Below are 14,269 nucleotides of genomic sequence, written 5' to 3'. Positions count from 1 at the left end.
ATGATAGTGGTGAATGTTTGAAATCGATTCAGTAGTTTCGGAGTTTATCGATTACATGTGTAAACAAACAAACATATAAAAAAATAGATTGTTCCTCTTTATAATATTAGTATACATACAAATCTATATAGAAAAAGTAAAGCGAGACAAAATCATCGTCTTAAAAAAAAAAAAAAACAGGATTTATGGACCGATTTACGTGATTCTTTTTTTGTTCGGTAGAGTATACTTTCAAGTTGGTCCCGTTGTTACCTAGTCAGGATCTGATGATGGTATTCCAGGGAAATCAAGGGCAAACCTCAAATTTACAGGCAATTACGTTTTTGACAATTTCATAGATCTGTTTAAGTATTTGCGTCTGATAGTCATCATCCCATGTGAATGAGCTGATGATGGAAGGTACAACTCCTCAACGGTTAGGAGTTGAAAGAAAATTCTTACGAAGTTATACGTACATGTGAGGCTATTAGGTTGACCTGATAATAAAAAGTAAATCTCATTAACGTTAAGAATTTAGGTGAAAATGGATGCGGACAAATTTCGTAGCTGTTTGTATGGGTAGGTAGTGTTAACGAAGGACGTTAGAATAGGGATTTAAAGGCGTGATGTTATTAATGTTATGCATGTATGTACATAATTATGTATGTTAAAGAGACGACTGAAAGTTGTCATACAAAGTCTTTTTTTTTAAGGATGGGAAATCATCAAATGACCTCTCCCGCTCTGGGTGGAACGGAAGGGAGTGTCAGATTTTTACTGACTAAAACCCACCTCGTTCCTTCAGTTGCCCTTTGCGTTCCGGGGCCACGGTATCTCGTTAGAACTTTCCCGCAGCCCCGGCTCAGTTTATCCCGTTTCCCCCCCTTGGGGGTTGACATTTCAAAAATCCCTTCTTAGTGCTCACTTATGTTACTAAAGGAACCTCTGTTCAAAATCTCAGACTCCTATACCGAGCGGTTTCGGCTGTGCGTTAATAAATCAGTCACCCAATCGCACCCCCTAAATCACGATTGGAGGGTAGTTTGAAAAAACTTATAATGTCAAACATATTTACTTGCCTATGTAGGTGTTCATGCCAAGTTTCAAGTTTATAAACCCAAGGAATAAGATTTTTCATAGAAACGTTTTTACCCCTTTTCCCCCCCTTGGGGGTTGAATTTCCAAAAATCCTTTCTTAGTGCTCCCCTACATATCCCAAGGAACCTACATTCCAAATTTCAGCTGTCTACGACCAGTAGTTTCGACTGTGCGTTGTCTGTCAGTCAGTCACTCAGTAACGGAAGAGTTTTATATATATAGATTGTATTTGCTAAGCCATACAACTGAACGTGGCCTTTCAGTCTTTGGAGACTGTTGACTCTGCCTACCCCGCAAGGGACGTGATTCTCCCTTCCTTCTATTAGTTCCTTTTGCATCCTCACCTCTCTGGAGAGGAGCCCAGGGTTTGCCTTTGACCGTATCCTGGATTGGGTGAGTCAGGTTTTTACACGAAGCGACTCCCGACTGACCTCCGCAACCTTTGAAGAGGCTAAACTCGTATTGGATCGACCATGGTTACACTTTCAGGACTGAATGTGCAGGTTTGCTCACGATATTTTCCTTCACGGTAAGACCATCGGTTGGTATTCAAACTAATGTACATAACTTCTAAAATAGTGGGATTCGAACCTGTGCCTTTTTGCGCCACACACATCTTAACCGATTCGACCATCGACACTCATAGATATACCATTTACTATCGTACGAGTATAGTAAATCTCCAAAATTTCCTCCTTGAATTTCCATGTGATTAAAAAGGATCGAATATCATTTTATCCGATGTCACTCAATTTTCGGGAATCTGCAAACTCAGCAGCAAAGGACAAGATAATTAATTATCAATGAAATAAAATTCATTTTTAAATAACCAGTGCAGGATCAGCGTTCAGTCAGTGAATGCCTATCAATTATGAGAAATTTATGACGTTTCATCCTTTGGTATATCCGACATGATTAAATTATTTCGTATGCTCATGAATTACATTTATTGTTTATTATACCAAGTTTCATCAAAATCGAACCGTTAGTTTTCACGTGATGCCTGAACATACAGACAGACAGACAAAAATTTTTATAATCACATATTTGTGTTTGGTATCGATCCAGTAACACCCCCTGCTATATATTTTTTCAATATTTTCAATGTACAGAATTGACCCTTCTACAGATTTATTATATGTATAGATTCCTCTGTATAGTTCAGATTGCATTCTTTCTTAATGAGTTTTATATTCTTTATTTTCATTCAAAATTGTTAAGATCAATGGCTTTTTGGTAAATTTTTTACGAAATTAATAATAATTATGTCTCTATGTAACACACTTGCATTTATATAATAATTTTCTTGTCTTTTCGATACTATGTATTAGTAAGCAGAGGAAACTTTATTGGTTTATGCATCATATTATAAGGCATTATTAATAATAATCCCTAATAAAGATAAATAAAAAAAATAAAAATATTATTCATTTTCTCTCACAGATTTTCTATCTTTTTTTGCAATAAAGAGTTTATCTATTTATCCATATTTATTCCATAAATTTGTAAACGGGAGTTGTTATTAATAATTGTATTGTAATGTAAATACATAATTGTTAAATATATTTAATAATTTTACTGTTAATTAATTTCATAATCAGTAAGGTATAACGTGATATTATATATACATACATATACATATGGTCACGTCTATATCCATTGTGGGGTAGACAGAGCCAACAGTCTTGTAAAGACTGAATGGCCACGTTCAGCTATTTGGCATAATGATAGAATTGAGATTCAAAAAGTGACAGGTTGCTAGCCCATCGCCTAAAAAAGTATCCCAAGTTTGTAAGCCTATCCCTTAGTCGCCTTTTACGATATCCATGGGAAAGAGATTGAATGGTTCTATTCTTTTTTGTATTGGTGCCGGGAACCACACGGCACTTGCCACTAATTAATACATAACAATGACACGTGATATTATGTATGTACATATGTATGTATATAGAAAACGAAGCACAGTAACACCATAATATTAACACGTATACTTTCTATTTCCCTTCAAAATACGTACATTTTTTATTCGTTTCTCATTACACAGAGTTCTTCAATTACAGTATTACCGATTTGCCTTCTTCACTTACTCTACTCCCCGGCTTCGCGCGAATGAATATAAATTTAAACATTTATCTTCAAAATTATAAAACATATTTCGGCTTTTAATAAAATTACCCCTTACATACAAACAAAATTTAAATTATAGATTAAAATAGTTCGAAGTGCAAAGATATTGATAATTTCTTGCAAGGTATTTCTGACGTGACTGATTGATTGCACATAGAGTTCTAAAAGAGACTAGTACAAAAATAATGAGATGTGATAATACCTACGGGAATTTCGTTAGATGTGTATCAATTATAAGTTAAAGTAATAAAATATACATAGAATGGTTGGGTATGTATTTCGAAACACACGTCTTGAACTTACTTCGAGGCTAACTCAATCTGTATAATCTGTCCCGTATATATTCATTTATTTATTATACTCGTGAGCCATCAATTTTTTTTCTATATATTTAGTTGCCTAGTACGTTAAGTTCACGTGTCAAATAGATTTAGTTTTAGAAGATTAGTGTAGATATCGGGAACACACGAAAAATAAAAAAAAAACACACTATTTACACAATATTAACTTTAGAAGTCTATGCTCATTTTATATTTTGATGTCCTTATCGTTACCCATATTAATTATCTTGACACAATAAATAGCCAAATATAAAAATGAGTGACAACATTTATTGCTGATATTACGAGTAACTAATCATGGTCAGTTATCAGTTAATACAATTTTGATATTCAAATCAAAATTTCAGTCACCATCTAGGTCTCCAGTCAAAATGGCGTCTTGTTTGAAAATAGTCTTATATAGCATACTGTCTATTATAGTTGTTGGTGCTATAGCTGGCTCCCTGACCTGGGCTATATTAGCTTCCAGAGACGACCCCCCTGATCCTCCAGAATTGATTGACCTGGATTGGTGGGAGGGGACGGTTATTTACCAGATCTACCCAAGGTCGTTCAAGGACAGCGATGGGGATGGCATTGGAGACTTGAAAGGCAAGTAATCCAATGGTAATATCTAGTAAAACAAATAGTACGAAAATAATTTGCCGTGTGGTTCCCGGCACCAATACAAAAAAGAATAGGACCACTTCATCTCATTCCCATGGATGTCGTAAAAGGCGACTAAGGGATAGGCTTACAAACTTGGGATTATTTTTTAGGCGATGGGTTAGCATCCTGTCATTTTTTGAATCTCAATTTTATCATTAAGCCAAACAGCTGAACGTGGCCTATCAGTCTTTTCAAGACTGTTGGCTCTGTCTACCCCTAGGGAATAGAGACGTGATCATATGTATAAATAAATAAATAAATAAATATATACGGGACAAATTACACTGATTGAGTTAGCCTCGAAGTAAGTTCGAAACTTGTGTTACGAGATACTAACTCAACGATACTATATTTTATAATAAATACTTATATAGATAAACATCCAAGACCCAGGACAATCAGAAAAAGTATGTGATGTGATTCCTTGACTATGCTTAATTCATATTACAAATTTCGATCGAACTTAAATGGTTTTTAGACCAATTTCTTTAAAAGAAAAGTAAACACAGGAATAAGTTTGCAAGAGCTTATTTTATGTTGAAGTGCTGTTAAAATTAACCACAACATTTTTTCTGTTAAACAGGAATAACAAGCGAACTACAGCATTTTGTGGAGACAGGAGTGGGTGCAATATGGATGTCACCAATCTTCACCTCGCCCATGGTGGACTTCGGGTACGATATCAGCAATTTCTACGAGATTCACTACGAATACGGCACTATGGCGGACTTTGAAGAACTGGTGGAGAAGGCACACGAATTAGGTCTGAATATACCTTGTTATATACATTTATGCAAGTAAAGAAAAGTTAATTCAGAAAATGTACCAACAACGTGGTACTTTAATTTTTGAGACTGTTGGCTCTATCTACCCCGTGAGGGGAAAAGCCGTGTCCAATTTATCCTCCTCCATTTAATTTCCCCCATTTTATCCTAATATGGATGGATATAAACGGAATGCTAAAGAACTCATAAAAATTGTTTATGTCAGGTATCAAAGTCATCCTGGATCTCATACCAAACCACGCCAGCACAGAATCAGAATATTTCAAGCGCTCCGAGGACATGGAGCCAGGGTATGAAGACTTCTTCGTCTGGTCGGACCCCAGACCAGACCCTGAAAACAGTACTAATAGACTGGTACCTTCTAACTGGGTGAGTTTTCCAAACTAATATTATGAACGTGAGATGTTTATATGTCTTCTCTTCACGCTCTTGGTGCCGTGTGGTTCCCGGCACCAATAGAAAAAATAATAGGACCACTCCATTTCTTTCCCATGGATGTTGTAAAAGGCGACGAAGGGATAGGCTTATACTTAATATATGTATACTCTCCGTTGACATGTTGGCAATTGAGCCAGGCAGCTGTGCGTGGCCTTTCAGTCTACCCCGCAGGGGATATAGACGTGATTATATGTAATATATGTTAATATGTCAAGAACATTAAATAACTTGTGGAAAAAGTACGTTGTTTCCGTGGGATTTGCGTCATCGGCGAAGTAGTGCGCCCAAGACCAAAGAAGCCGCGTGAATAACAGCTTACTTTATCAATTTTTCATAAACTAAACTCCAAGAATATACACCTTCACCTACTAAACTAAATCTTTCTAATTTTAGATCAGTCAGTTTGGAGGCAGCGTGTGGGAGTGGAGTGAAAAACGCCAGCAGTACTATCTCCATCAGTTTGCTATAGAACAGGCTGATCTCAACTTCAGACAAGAAGTCGTCAAGCAAGAAATGCTTAACATCATGAGATTTTGGCTTGAAAAAGGCGCAGATGGCTACAGAATTGATGCCATTCCTCACCTTTTCGAGACTCCTCCAAACTCAGACGGGATTTACCCTGACGAACCTCTAAGTGGAAATTGTTTCCTGAATCCTGATCAGCCTGGGTACACCACGCAGATTCACGTGAGAGACTTAATTGAACTGTATGATGTCTTCTTTGAATGGAGGGAGTATGTGGATAACTTGCAGCAGCAGAACTCTTGGGAAACCAAGTAAGGAAAATTATGACATATGTACTATATATATATTTGACTAGGTGATATGTATGTGATGAATTCAACCATCGAAATTTGTGAAAATAGCCCTAAGACGTGTCATACTTATTCGGAAAAATAATTTAGACTTTTCATACATTCCTGTATACGAGTGGAATAAAATATATTCTACTATACTGCAATAATCAGTCATCCTACTAATATTATAAATGCGATAGTTGTTGAGTATATCAGGATGTCAGTATGGATGTTTGTTACTCTTTCACGCAAAAACTACTGAACCGATTACGATGAAATTTGGTGTGTAAATAGCTGAAGACTCAGAATAACATTTAGGCTACTTTTTATCCCGGAGTTCCCGCGGTATTGATAGGGTTTCCGTGCAGACGAAATCGCGGGCGGCCTCTAATTATTGATAAAAGTAATATGATTATTTTCCGAAAGTCATTGATAATTCAATTATCAACTTTTCTCCTAGTTCTTGCTAACTCTTTGTATTCTATTCCTGATTGTGGCTCATAAAGTTCAATTTACCCTGTGATTTCTACTAATAATAAAATGCTCTTCTAATGGCATGAAAATTTTTCTTGCTTTTGAGATTATTATGTCAATTTATCATTATCGTTTTATTTTCTATAAATACATAATTAGATTATAATAAAACGATTAGATTATTTCGGGTAGTATTGATATAAACGATAGCATACTATCTTTCAAATTTAAATACCTTAGTAAGTGGATGTTTATTATCTGCGAAGGATAATTCGTTTTAAAGATTATTTAGACCCCCTAACACTTCATAGATCTGTCTGATAGATCAAATGTCTCTTGAAGAAATACATGTGGATTATTTTCTGTTTAATGGCAGCTTGTTCGGCCTCTGTGGCTCAGCGGTAGTACGCTTGTCTGGGACACCGGAGGTCCCGGGTTCGAATCCCGGCCAGAGCATGATGAGAAAAGAACTTTTTCTGATTGTCCTGGGTCTTGGATGTTTATCTATATACGTATTATATTATAAAATATAGTATCGTTGAGTTAGTATCTCGTAACACAAGTTTCGAACGTACTTCGAGGCTAACTCAATCAGTGTAATTTGTCCCGTATATATTTATTTATTTATTTATTTATATTTTCACAGTGAAATTGTATAATTTTCGTGTTATCAGTTTCTCTTTACACACTAACATTACTCGAAATGTATTCACACCGGTAACAACTTTTTCAAAAGCTTCATTAAAAAGGATGAAATCGAAATAAAATACTTTATTTCCTAGACTAAGTAAATGTCATACAAGATAACGAACATGCGCAAGCACTTCAAACGGTCACGCCAATTGAGCCATTAGACCTATCTCCTGGACTATTTCGGGCTGCAGTACTAATATGTGCCTGCCGTGTGGTTCCCGGCACCAATACAAAAAATAATAGGACCACTCCATCTCTTTCCCATGGATGTCGTAAAATGCGACTAAGGGATAGGCTTACAAACTTGGGATTCTTTTTTTAGGCGATGGGCTAGCAACCTGTCACTATTTGAATCTCAATTCTATCAGTAAGCCAAATAGCTGAACGTGGCCATTCAGTCTTTTCAAGACTGTTGGCTCTGTCTACCCCGCATGGGATATAGACGTGACCATATGTATGTATGTATTAGTACAAAGATCAGTTGAGTAGAGTTTACAGAACGAATCGATTCAGATTCCTTTGATCTTTCTGCTGAAGAAGACACTAAATTAACCGATCATGTTCCTTTTAGAGTACTTTTCGCCGAAGCCTACGCAAACATAACTATGACAATGCTGTACTATGGGGATGAGGCGGGCCGGATCGGGGCGCACTTCCCCTTCAACTTCGACTTCATCACCAGCCTCTCAGCCAGGTCCAATGCCCGCGACTTCGTCTACGTCATCCAGCGGTGGCTCACTTACATGCCTCATGGGCATGTAGCTAACTGGGTTGTAAGTACGGATAGTAACTTCATGTTGTTATGTAATATTGTCTTATCTCTATCAATGTGTCTTTTTTTAAGCTGTAAAATTGTCTTCATCTACTCTTTGTGGTACATTTGCATTATTCTATTTCCTTTTCAGCGGCGTTCATATTGCTATATCGTTATTATATTGTTAGTGTGTCAATTCCAAAACATAGAAACCGTTTTCCTTTTTGAAATCTTTAAATACATTAAAGGTAACTGTCCACTCTGAAGAACATTTAAATAAAACGGATATCACTATTCTTTCCATACCCTTGGTTATTATTGATAATATTAGTTAAGCGTAACAATAAAAGTGACTAGTATAAAAAATTAAGCGTTGCAACACAAACTTTGATTAATAAGTTAAATGCTTTTTATTATTTGGTTATCATGGTGCAACCCACCTGTATTCGGACAAATGTCAAGACACAATTTATTTTGGAACAGCTTGGGAACCACGACAACAACAGGCTTCCCTCCAGGTTCCGCACAGACATGGTGGACGGCATGAACTCTCTGAACTTGATGCTGCCAGGAGTAGCAGTCACGTACCAGGGGGAGGAAATCGGCATGAGAGACGGGTTCGTCTCATGGGAGGACACTCAGGATGTCAACGCTATTAACCAAGGCAATGAAGGTAAGGTGATCGTTAGTCTTTTAATTTTTGTGGGTCAAAATGGTTTCAATATATCTTTGATTTGTGATTTCCTTCATTGATAATTTTAGTCTATTGGGAGACATCAAGAGATTCATTTACTTTAGTTTTATAAGAACTGAACACATCACACAATGTGACTCCAAGGAAAAGGTGGGAATTATTTTAAAACGTACCACGTTTTTCTTTTTTTTTTTGTTTATTTTGGCACAAACAGTCATTACAACATTTTTACAATTAGAATTACATATTAAATAGACAAATAGCGCCGAAAATTTTACAAAAACATATAAATTATGCTAGTGTGTTGACAACATAACAATTTACAAAATAGCTAAATAAATAACTGGTTAACGTAATACATTACATTACATAAATGGTTTACACATATAAATTAAAGCAGAATTTATCTAATTATTTTACGATGCTGTTGAAAGTGCTAGGAATAATTTCCTTTTTAGAGTCTGCAGCGATTGCGAGAAAAGGTCAATGTCAGTGAAGTCCTTGTTATAGCGTTTCAAACTGCGGTAGAAGAAATTTATTCGAGTGTAGTTCTTGAGAAAGCGAGGTGGCACAAATATGTTTAGATGACGAGTGTTACGAACCGGAAGACGAGCTTTACTAATGAAATTAATCTTTGACAAAAGAGTAGGAGAATCCACGAAACTGTTAAGAATTTTGTACAAAAATGTTATGTCGAATTGAGTTCGACGATCTTCTAGGGAAAGTAGCTTATGGTGAACAAGGGAATCATTGTAAGAGGTATTTATTAAGCATGTTCTAAAGTTAAGAATCTTCAAAAATTTCTTTTGCACTCTCTCAATTGCATCCATATCAACCTGATAATTAGGATTCCAGATGCTACTGCAAAAGTCCAAAATGGATCTTACAAAGCTGAAATAGAGGATCTTGATAGTGTCACGATTTTTAAAGGGCTTGGAGATTCTATTAATGAAGCCGAGATTTTTGAAAGCTCCGCGGATAATGTGATCATAATGATTTAATGATTTTAACTTTTACACCCCTATAGATATCAAAGTTGGAAATCTGACCTCGGGCCCCGAAGCACTTATCTAAATGTCGTCATCTTTTTTACTTATTCAGCCACAAACTTTAAATTCTTTCAAGTCGTGTTTCATCTCCTTTATTTTATTTCTCCAGACAATTACTTGGAGTTCTCCAGGGACCCCGCCAGGACTCCGTACCACTGGGACTCCTCCACCAGCGCTGGGTTCTCCACAAACATCAGCACTTGGCTCCCGGTGGCTAACGACTACTTGGTAATTAACTTGGCTGCGCAGAAGTTGGCACCACGGAGTCATTATAAGGTATAGATAATTTTTTTTGTTACTTTTGTCATTTGTCACATTTATTTGTCATCGTGGTTTTTTTAAACAATACAGACTACGGATTGGAAATTATGACTATAAAAATCGAGTGAAATTATTACCATTTCTATGAATCTGAGACTGTGGACATTCACGGAATAATCGAACATCCACGCGATTAAAAAAGCAACTGTTGAACATTTCTTTTTTAATTTTGCAATATCTATTTTATGCATGACTAGAGGCCGCCCGCGACTTCGTCCGCATGGAAACCCTATCAATCCCGCGGGAACTCTGGGATAAAAAGTAGCCTATGTGTTATTCTGGGTCTTCAGCTACCTACATACCAAATTTCATGGTAATCGGTTCAGTAGTTTTTGCGTGAAAGAGTAACAAACATCCATACAAACTTTCGCCTTTATAATAGTAGTAGGATATTATTATGGTCCCCTTCTTAAAGAAATCTTACTTCCAAAACAGCGGAAGCTTGTGATATCTCATCATAATCTTCTGTAATGCTAGCTTTAATAATGTTAATAATACCTTCAAAACTTTTACCAGGTCTACCAATCCTTAACAAAACTCCGTCAAGAGCCGACCCTCACTCACGGGAACTACCACATCGAGGCTCTGACTGAGAATACCCTGATCCTGGTCCGGTACCTCGTCACCCACGACACTTACAGCCTGGTCTTCAACGTGGGAAACCAGACAGATACCGTCAACTTGTCCAGGGTCGAATACCTGAGTGGATCCCTTGACGTTTACACTTCCAGTGTCCATTCTAATAGAGTTGCAGGGTAAGTAACCGCCATCTACATACTTCCACACATACATACTTCATCTCTTTCCCATGGATATCGTAAAAGGCGACTAAAGGATAGTCTTATAAACTTGAGATTCTTCTTTTAGACGATGGGCTAGCAACCTGTCACTATTATAATCTCAATTCTATCATTAAGCCTAACAGCTGAACTTGGCCTATCAGTCTGTCAAGATTGCTGCTGACTCTTGTCTACCCCGCAAGATATATAGACGTAACTTTATGTATGTATGTATCTACATACATATATGTATATCACGTATTCATCCCTCAATAATCTCAATAATAATTCGAAGGTCAGTTGCAGTTCTTAGTGACGGAATAGAGATTCAGGAGCAGTAACAAATTGCTAGGCATCCATCGCCTAAAAGAATACGAAGTTTGAAAGCTCCACGTTTGATTGACTTGTGCAATTTTCGTGGGAAGAGAAACAGCCGGTACAAACTACATTTTTACTTCACTAATAGAACAGCATGAGAGCATGCTGTAGATTAATAAATGATTCAAAGCTGCTAGATTAATCCAGTCTAATAAAGATCATAATATGCGAATCAATTCAAATATACTCATAGCATGCATTGAAACCCTGTAGAAATAACATTGCAACGCCACTAAACAACATTGCGGTATAAAATGGACAGGCGCTGGCACCGGCCGCTATTTGCACGCATAGTTCTCGCTCACACCATCCGGTTTTCCCGTCGGGCATACGGTTTATTGAAATTGTATTATAATTTTATACAATAGGATTTTCGGTATTTTATTTATTTAATACTACATTGTGCCTTAATGCTACAATAGGTGAATTTAATAATAAGACACATTCTCTACCAATTTCAACTTTTGCAAAATTGCAAATAGAAAAATCAGATGTCCATTTACGATCATGATCAGTAGGTACTATATTTACAAAAGATTTCATAATTTATTTTCGATAGGAGCAAATACCATTTGAGAGATTAAAGTTCTTACAATATTGAAATTTATATGTTTAGCTTTAAAAAGTTGACAATGGACTTTATCTTTTCCCTCCTCAATCATTTCTTAACTAAAAAGTATGAGTAAATATCTATTTGAAAGACTATTATAGAGTACTGTCACTTGAACTAAGACATAATTATGGCGATTATAACAAACAAAATCTTTTTTCTAAATATTAAAGAATACGTAACGGCCATCAATAGAATATATTTGAAAGACTTTGACTATTACTGAGAACTGTCACTTGAACTAAGACATAATAATGGCAAGTATAACAAAAAAAACCTTTTTTCTGATCATTAAAGAACACGATACGGCCCCGTCGCCGGCTGTTCGGTTGCCGTACAGTCGGACCGGACTGTGTGAGAAGGGGCTCCGGCCGGAAACGGCCACACTAAGTGGAATTACATAGGCTCATTCCAAATCATTAGTTATTTGTGAGGTGATAGTAAAATACAGAGAGTACAGAATTAACGCTTTGGTACGTTTATAGATTGTTTCTATATATGTCTAACGGAGTTAATACGGCCAATCACGGTTAAACTGTCAAGAAAACTCAGGTAGTCAACCTAAATGGTTGACATGGTCATAGCTTTTTTTTGGTAGGTCATCGTTATTATCACGATCCTAAATTAATCGTAGTCACAAAACACCCAAGGTTTTAACTCCATTCTATGTGATTTTTGCGGGGTAGACAAAACCAACAGTCTTGAAAAGTCTGGTAGGCCATGTCCAGCTATGTATTTGGCTAATTGACAGAATTGATATTAAAATAGTCACAGATCGCCACAGTGCCGGGAACCACACGGCATACAAATGTTAATAAATTGCTTTCTTCAATACAATCCTATGCAATGCCATATCTTTACGTATTATATTTTATTCCACCACTTGGAAACCCAATCCAACTGTTTTTGAGTTGAAACTGAATTTATGATATTGAATATTAAATCGGTAATTACAAATTATTAAAACATATTTTCGGGTTGAATTACAGTGATTATTACTTCGGACATTTAATTTGATGTTGGGCTGAAGATTAATTATTCATTTTGATTAAAGTATTAATTATCTTTCCGATAGAGTTATTATTTTCAGTTTAAAATAGATTCTTCTTCCTCGTGCTTTTAAGTTCCGGTTGCATCCTCACCACTTTACCGTATAGATTATATAGATAAATTAGTTCAACTTTATATACTTAATTTTGATTATTGAGAATATATTTTTACATTTTTTTACAGAGATACCTTGGATTTGGATGAGGTGACCCTACAGGCTGGAGAAGCCCTCGTCTTGAAGTCAGCTCCAACATAATGATCTTAAGAATATAAGATATAAGTTGGGAAGATAGGATAATGTGATATTTATAGTATAACGAATTCAGTACATTAACAGATAATAAATTATATCAATACCTTGCGTACAATATGAATTAATTTTATTAAAAAACGTTCGCTATTAGTCGATAACGCTACAAAGTGAATAATAGATGTACAAACACATCAAAAACTTGCACTTTAATTAAATTAGTACAAAATTAATTTAATTTTAGTGCATGTTTTAAGTTCAAATCATTTAACTATTTTTCAACGAGTGCTTGAACAAAAGGTGATCTTAGTGTTTTCTTACCTCTTTATTTCTCTTGTTTATTTCGACATTTTATAAATAAAGTCTCCCTTTTTTCTCTGTCTGTATGTATGTATGCACAAATCTCGGAATGCTGTAGACGGAATTGTTCCTGTTTGAAATGTTCAAAAGAGGAAGGCTTATGAATGCTGCCTGTGTGAAGATAGGGCGGGTCGCTAATAAAATAGGTTTTGCAAAATTATGACTATGGCACAAGTAAATAAAAATTGAGGTCATTATTTTGAAAGACCACGATGTTCGTCTTTCTATTAACTCCGAAACTACTGAACCAATTAAATTTTTTTGTAGTTTCATAAGACCCCAGGACTTTGCCTCAAAATATGATAGTTTTTTGTAGGTACAATAACTAAAATGATTCTTACTAATATTTTGAATGCAGAAGAAACTACTGAACCGATTTTGATGACATTTGGTAAAGAGATATAGAGTAGACGCTGAGGAAAGCTACATTTTATTCAAAATTTAAAAATAAATATATTAAAATTTTTATTCATTTTTATTGGCCACTTCATATCACTTAATAATTGTCATATCTTTTGGTTTCACAACATTGGTTAACGTTGAATAAATAAGTTAAAAATAATTGCGAACAAAAGTGCAACGTGGACATAACATAACATAAAATCACGCCTCTTTCCCGAAAGGGGTAGGCAGAGACTACCTCT

General features: G+C 35.8%; 2 protein-coding genes across 3 annotated transcripts in view; one reads left to right on the top strand and one right to left on the bottom strand.

Moving 5' to 3' along the window:
• LOC106136853 (uncharacterized) overlaps window positions 1-14,269 on the bottom strand; it is a 70,729-nt gene that overhangs the window by 43,419 nt on the left and 13,041 nt on the right. The gene's annotated exons all lie outside the window — the stretch shown is intronic.
• LOC106136852 (maltase A1) lies at window positions 3,811-13,385 on the top strand. Its single transcript, XM_060944487.1, has 9 exons — window positions 3,811-4,136; window positions 4,777-4,956; window positions 5,184-5,347; window positions 5,810-6,192; window positions 7,952-8,153; window positions 8,618-8,807; window positions 9,987-10,153; window positions 10,715-10,953; window positions 13,199-13,385. Exons 1-9 carry the CDS (start codon window positions 3,917-3,919, stop codon window positions 13,269-13,271), a joined length of 1,818 nt encoding a protein of 605 aa, XP_060800470.1. The 5' UTR covers window positions 3,811-3,916; the 3' UTR covers window positions 13,272-13,385.

This window comes from Amyelois transitella, chromosome 2 (assembly GCF_032362555.1).
Source record: "Amyelois transitella isolate CPQ chromosome 2, ilAmyTran1.1, whole genome shotgun sequence".
Lineage (NCBI taxonomy): Eukaryota > Metazoa > Arthropoda > Insecta > Lepidoptera > Pyralidae > Amyelois > Amyelois transitella.
This window is presented reverse-complemented; position numbering and strand designations above follow the sequence as displayed.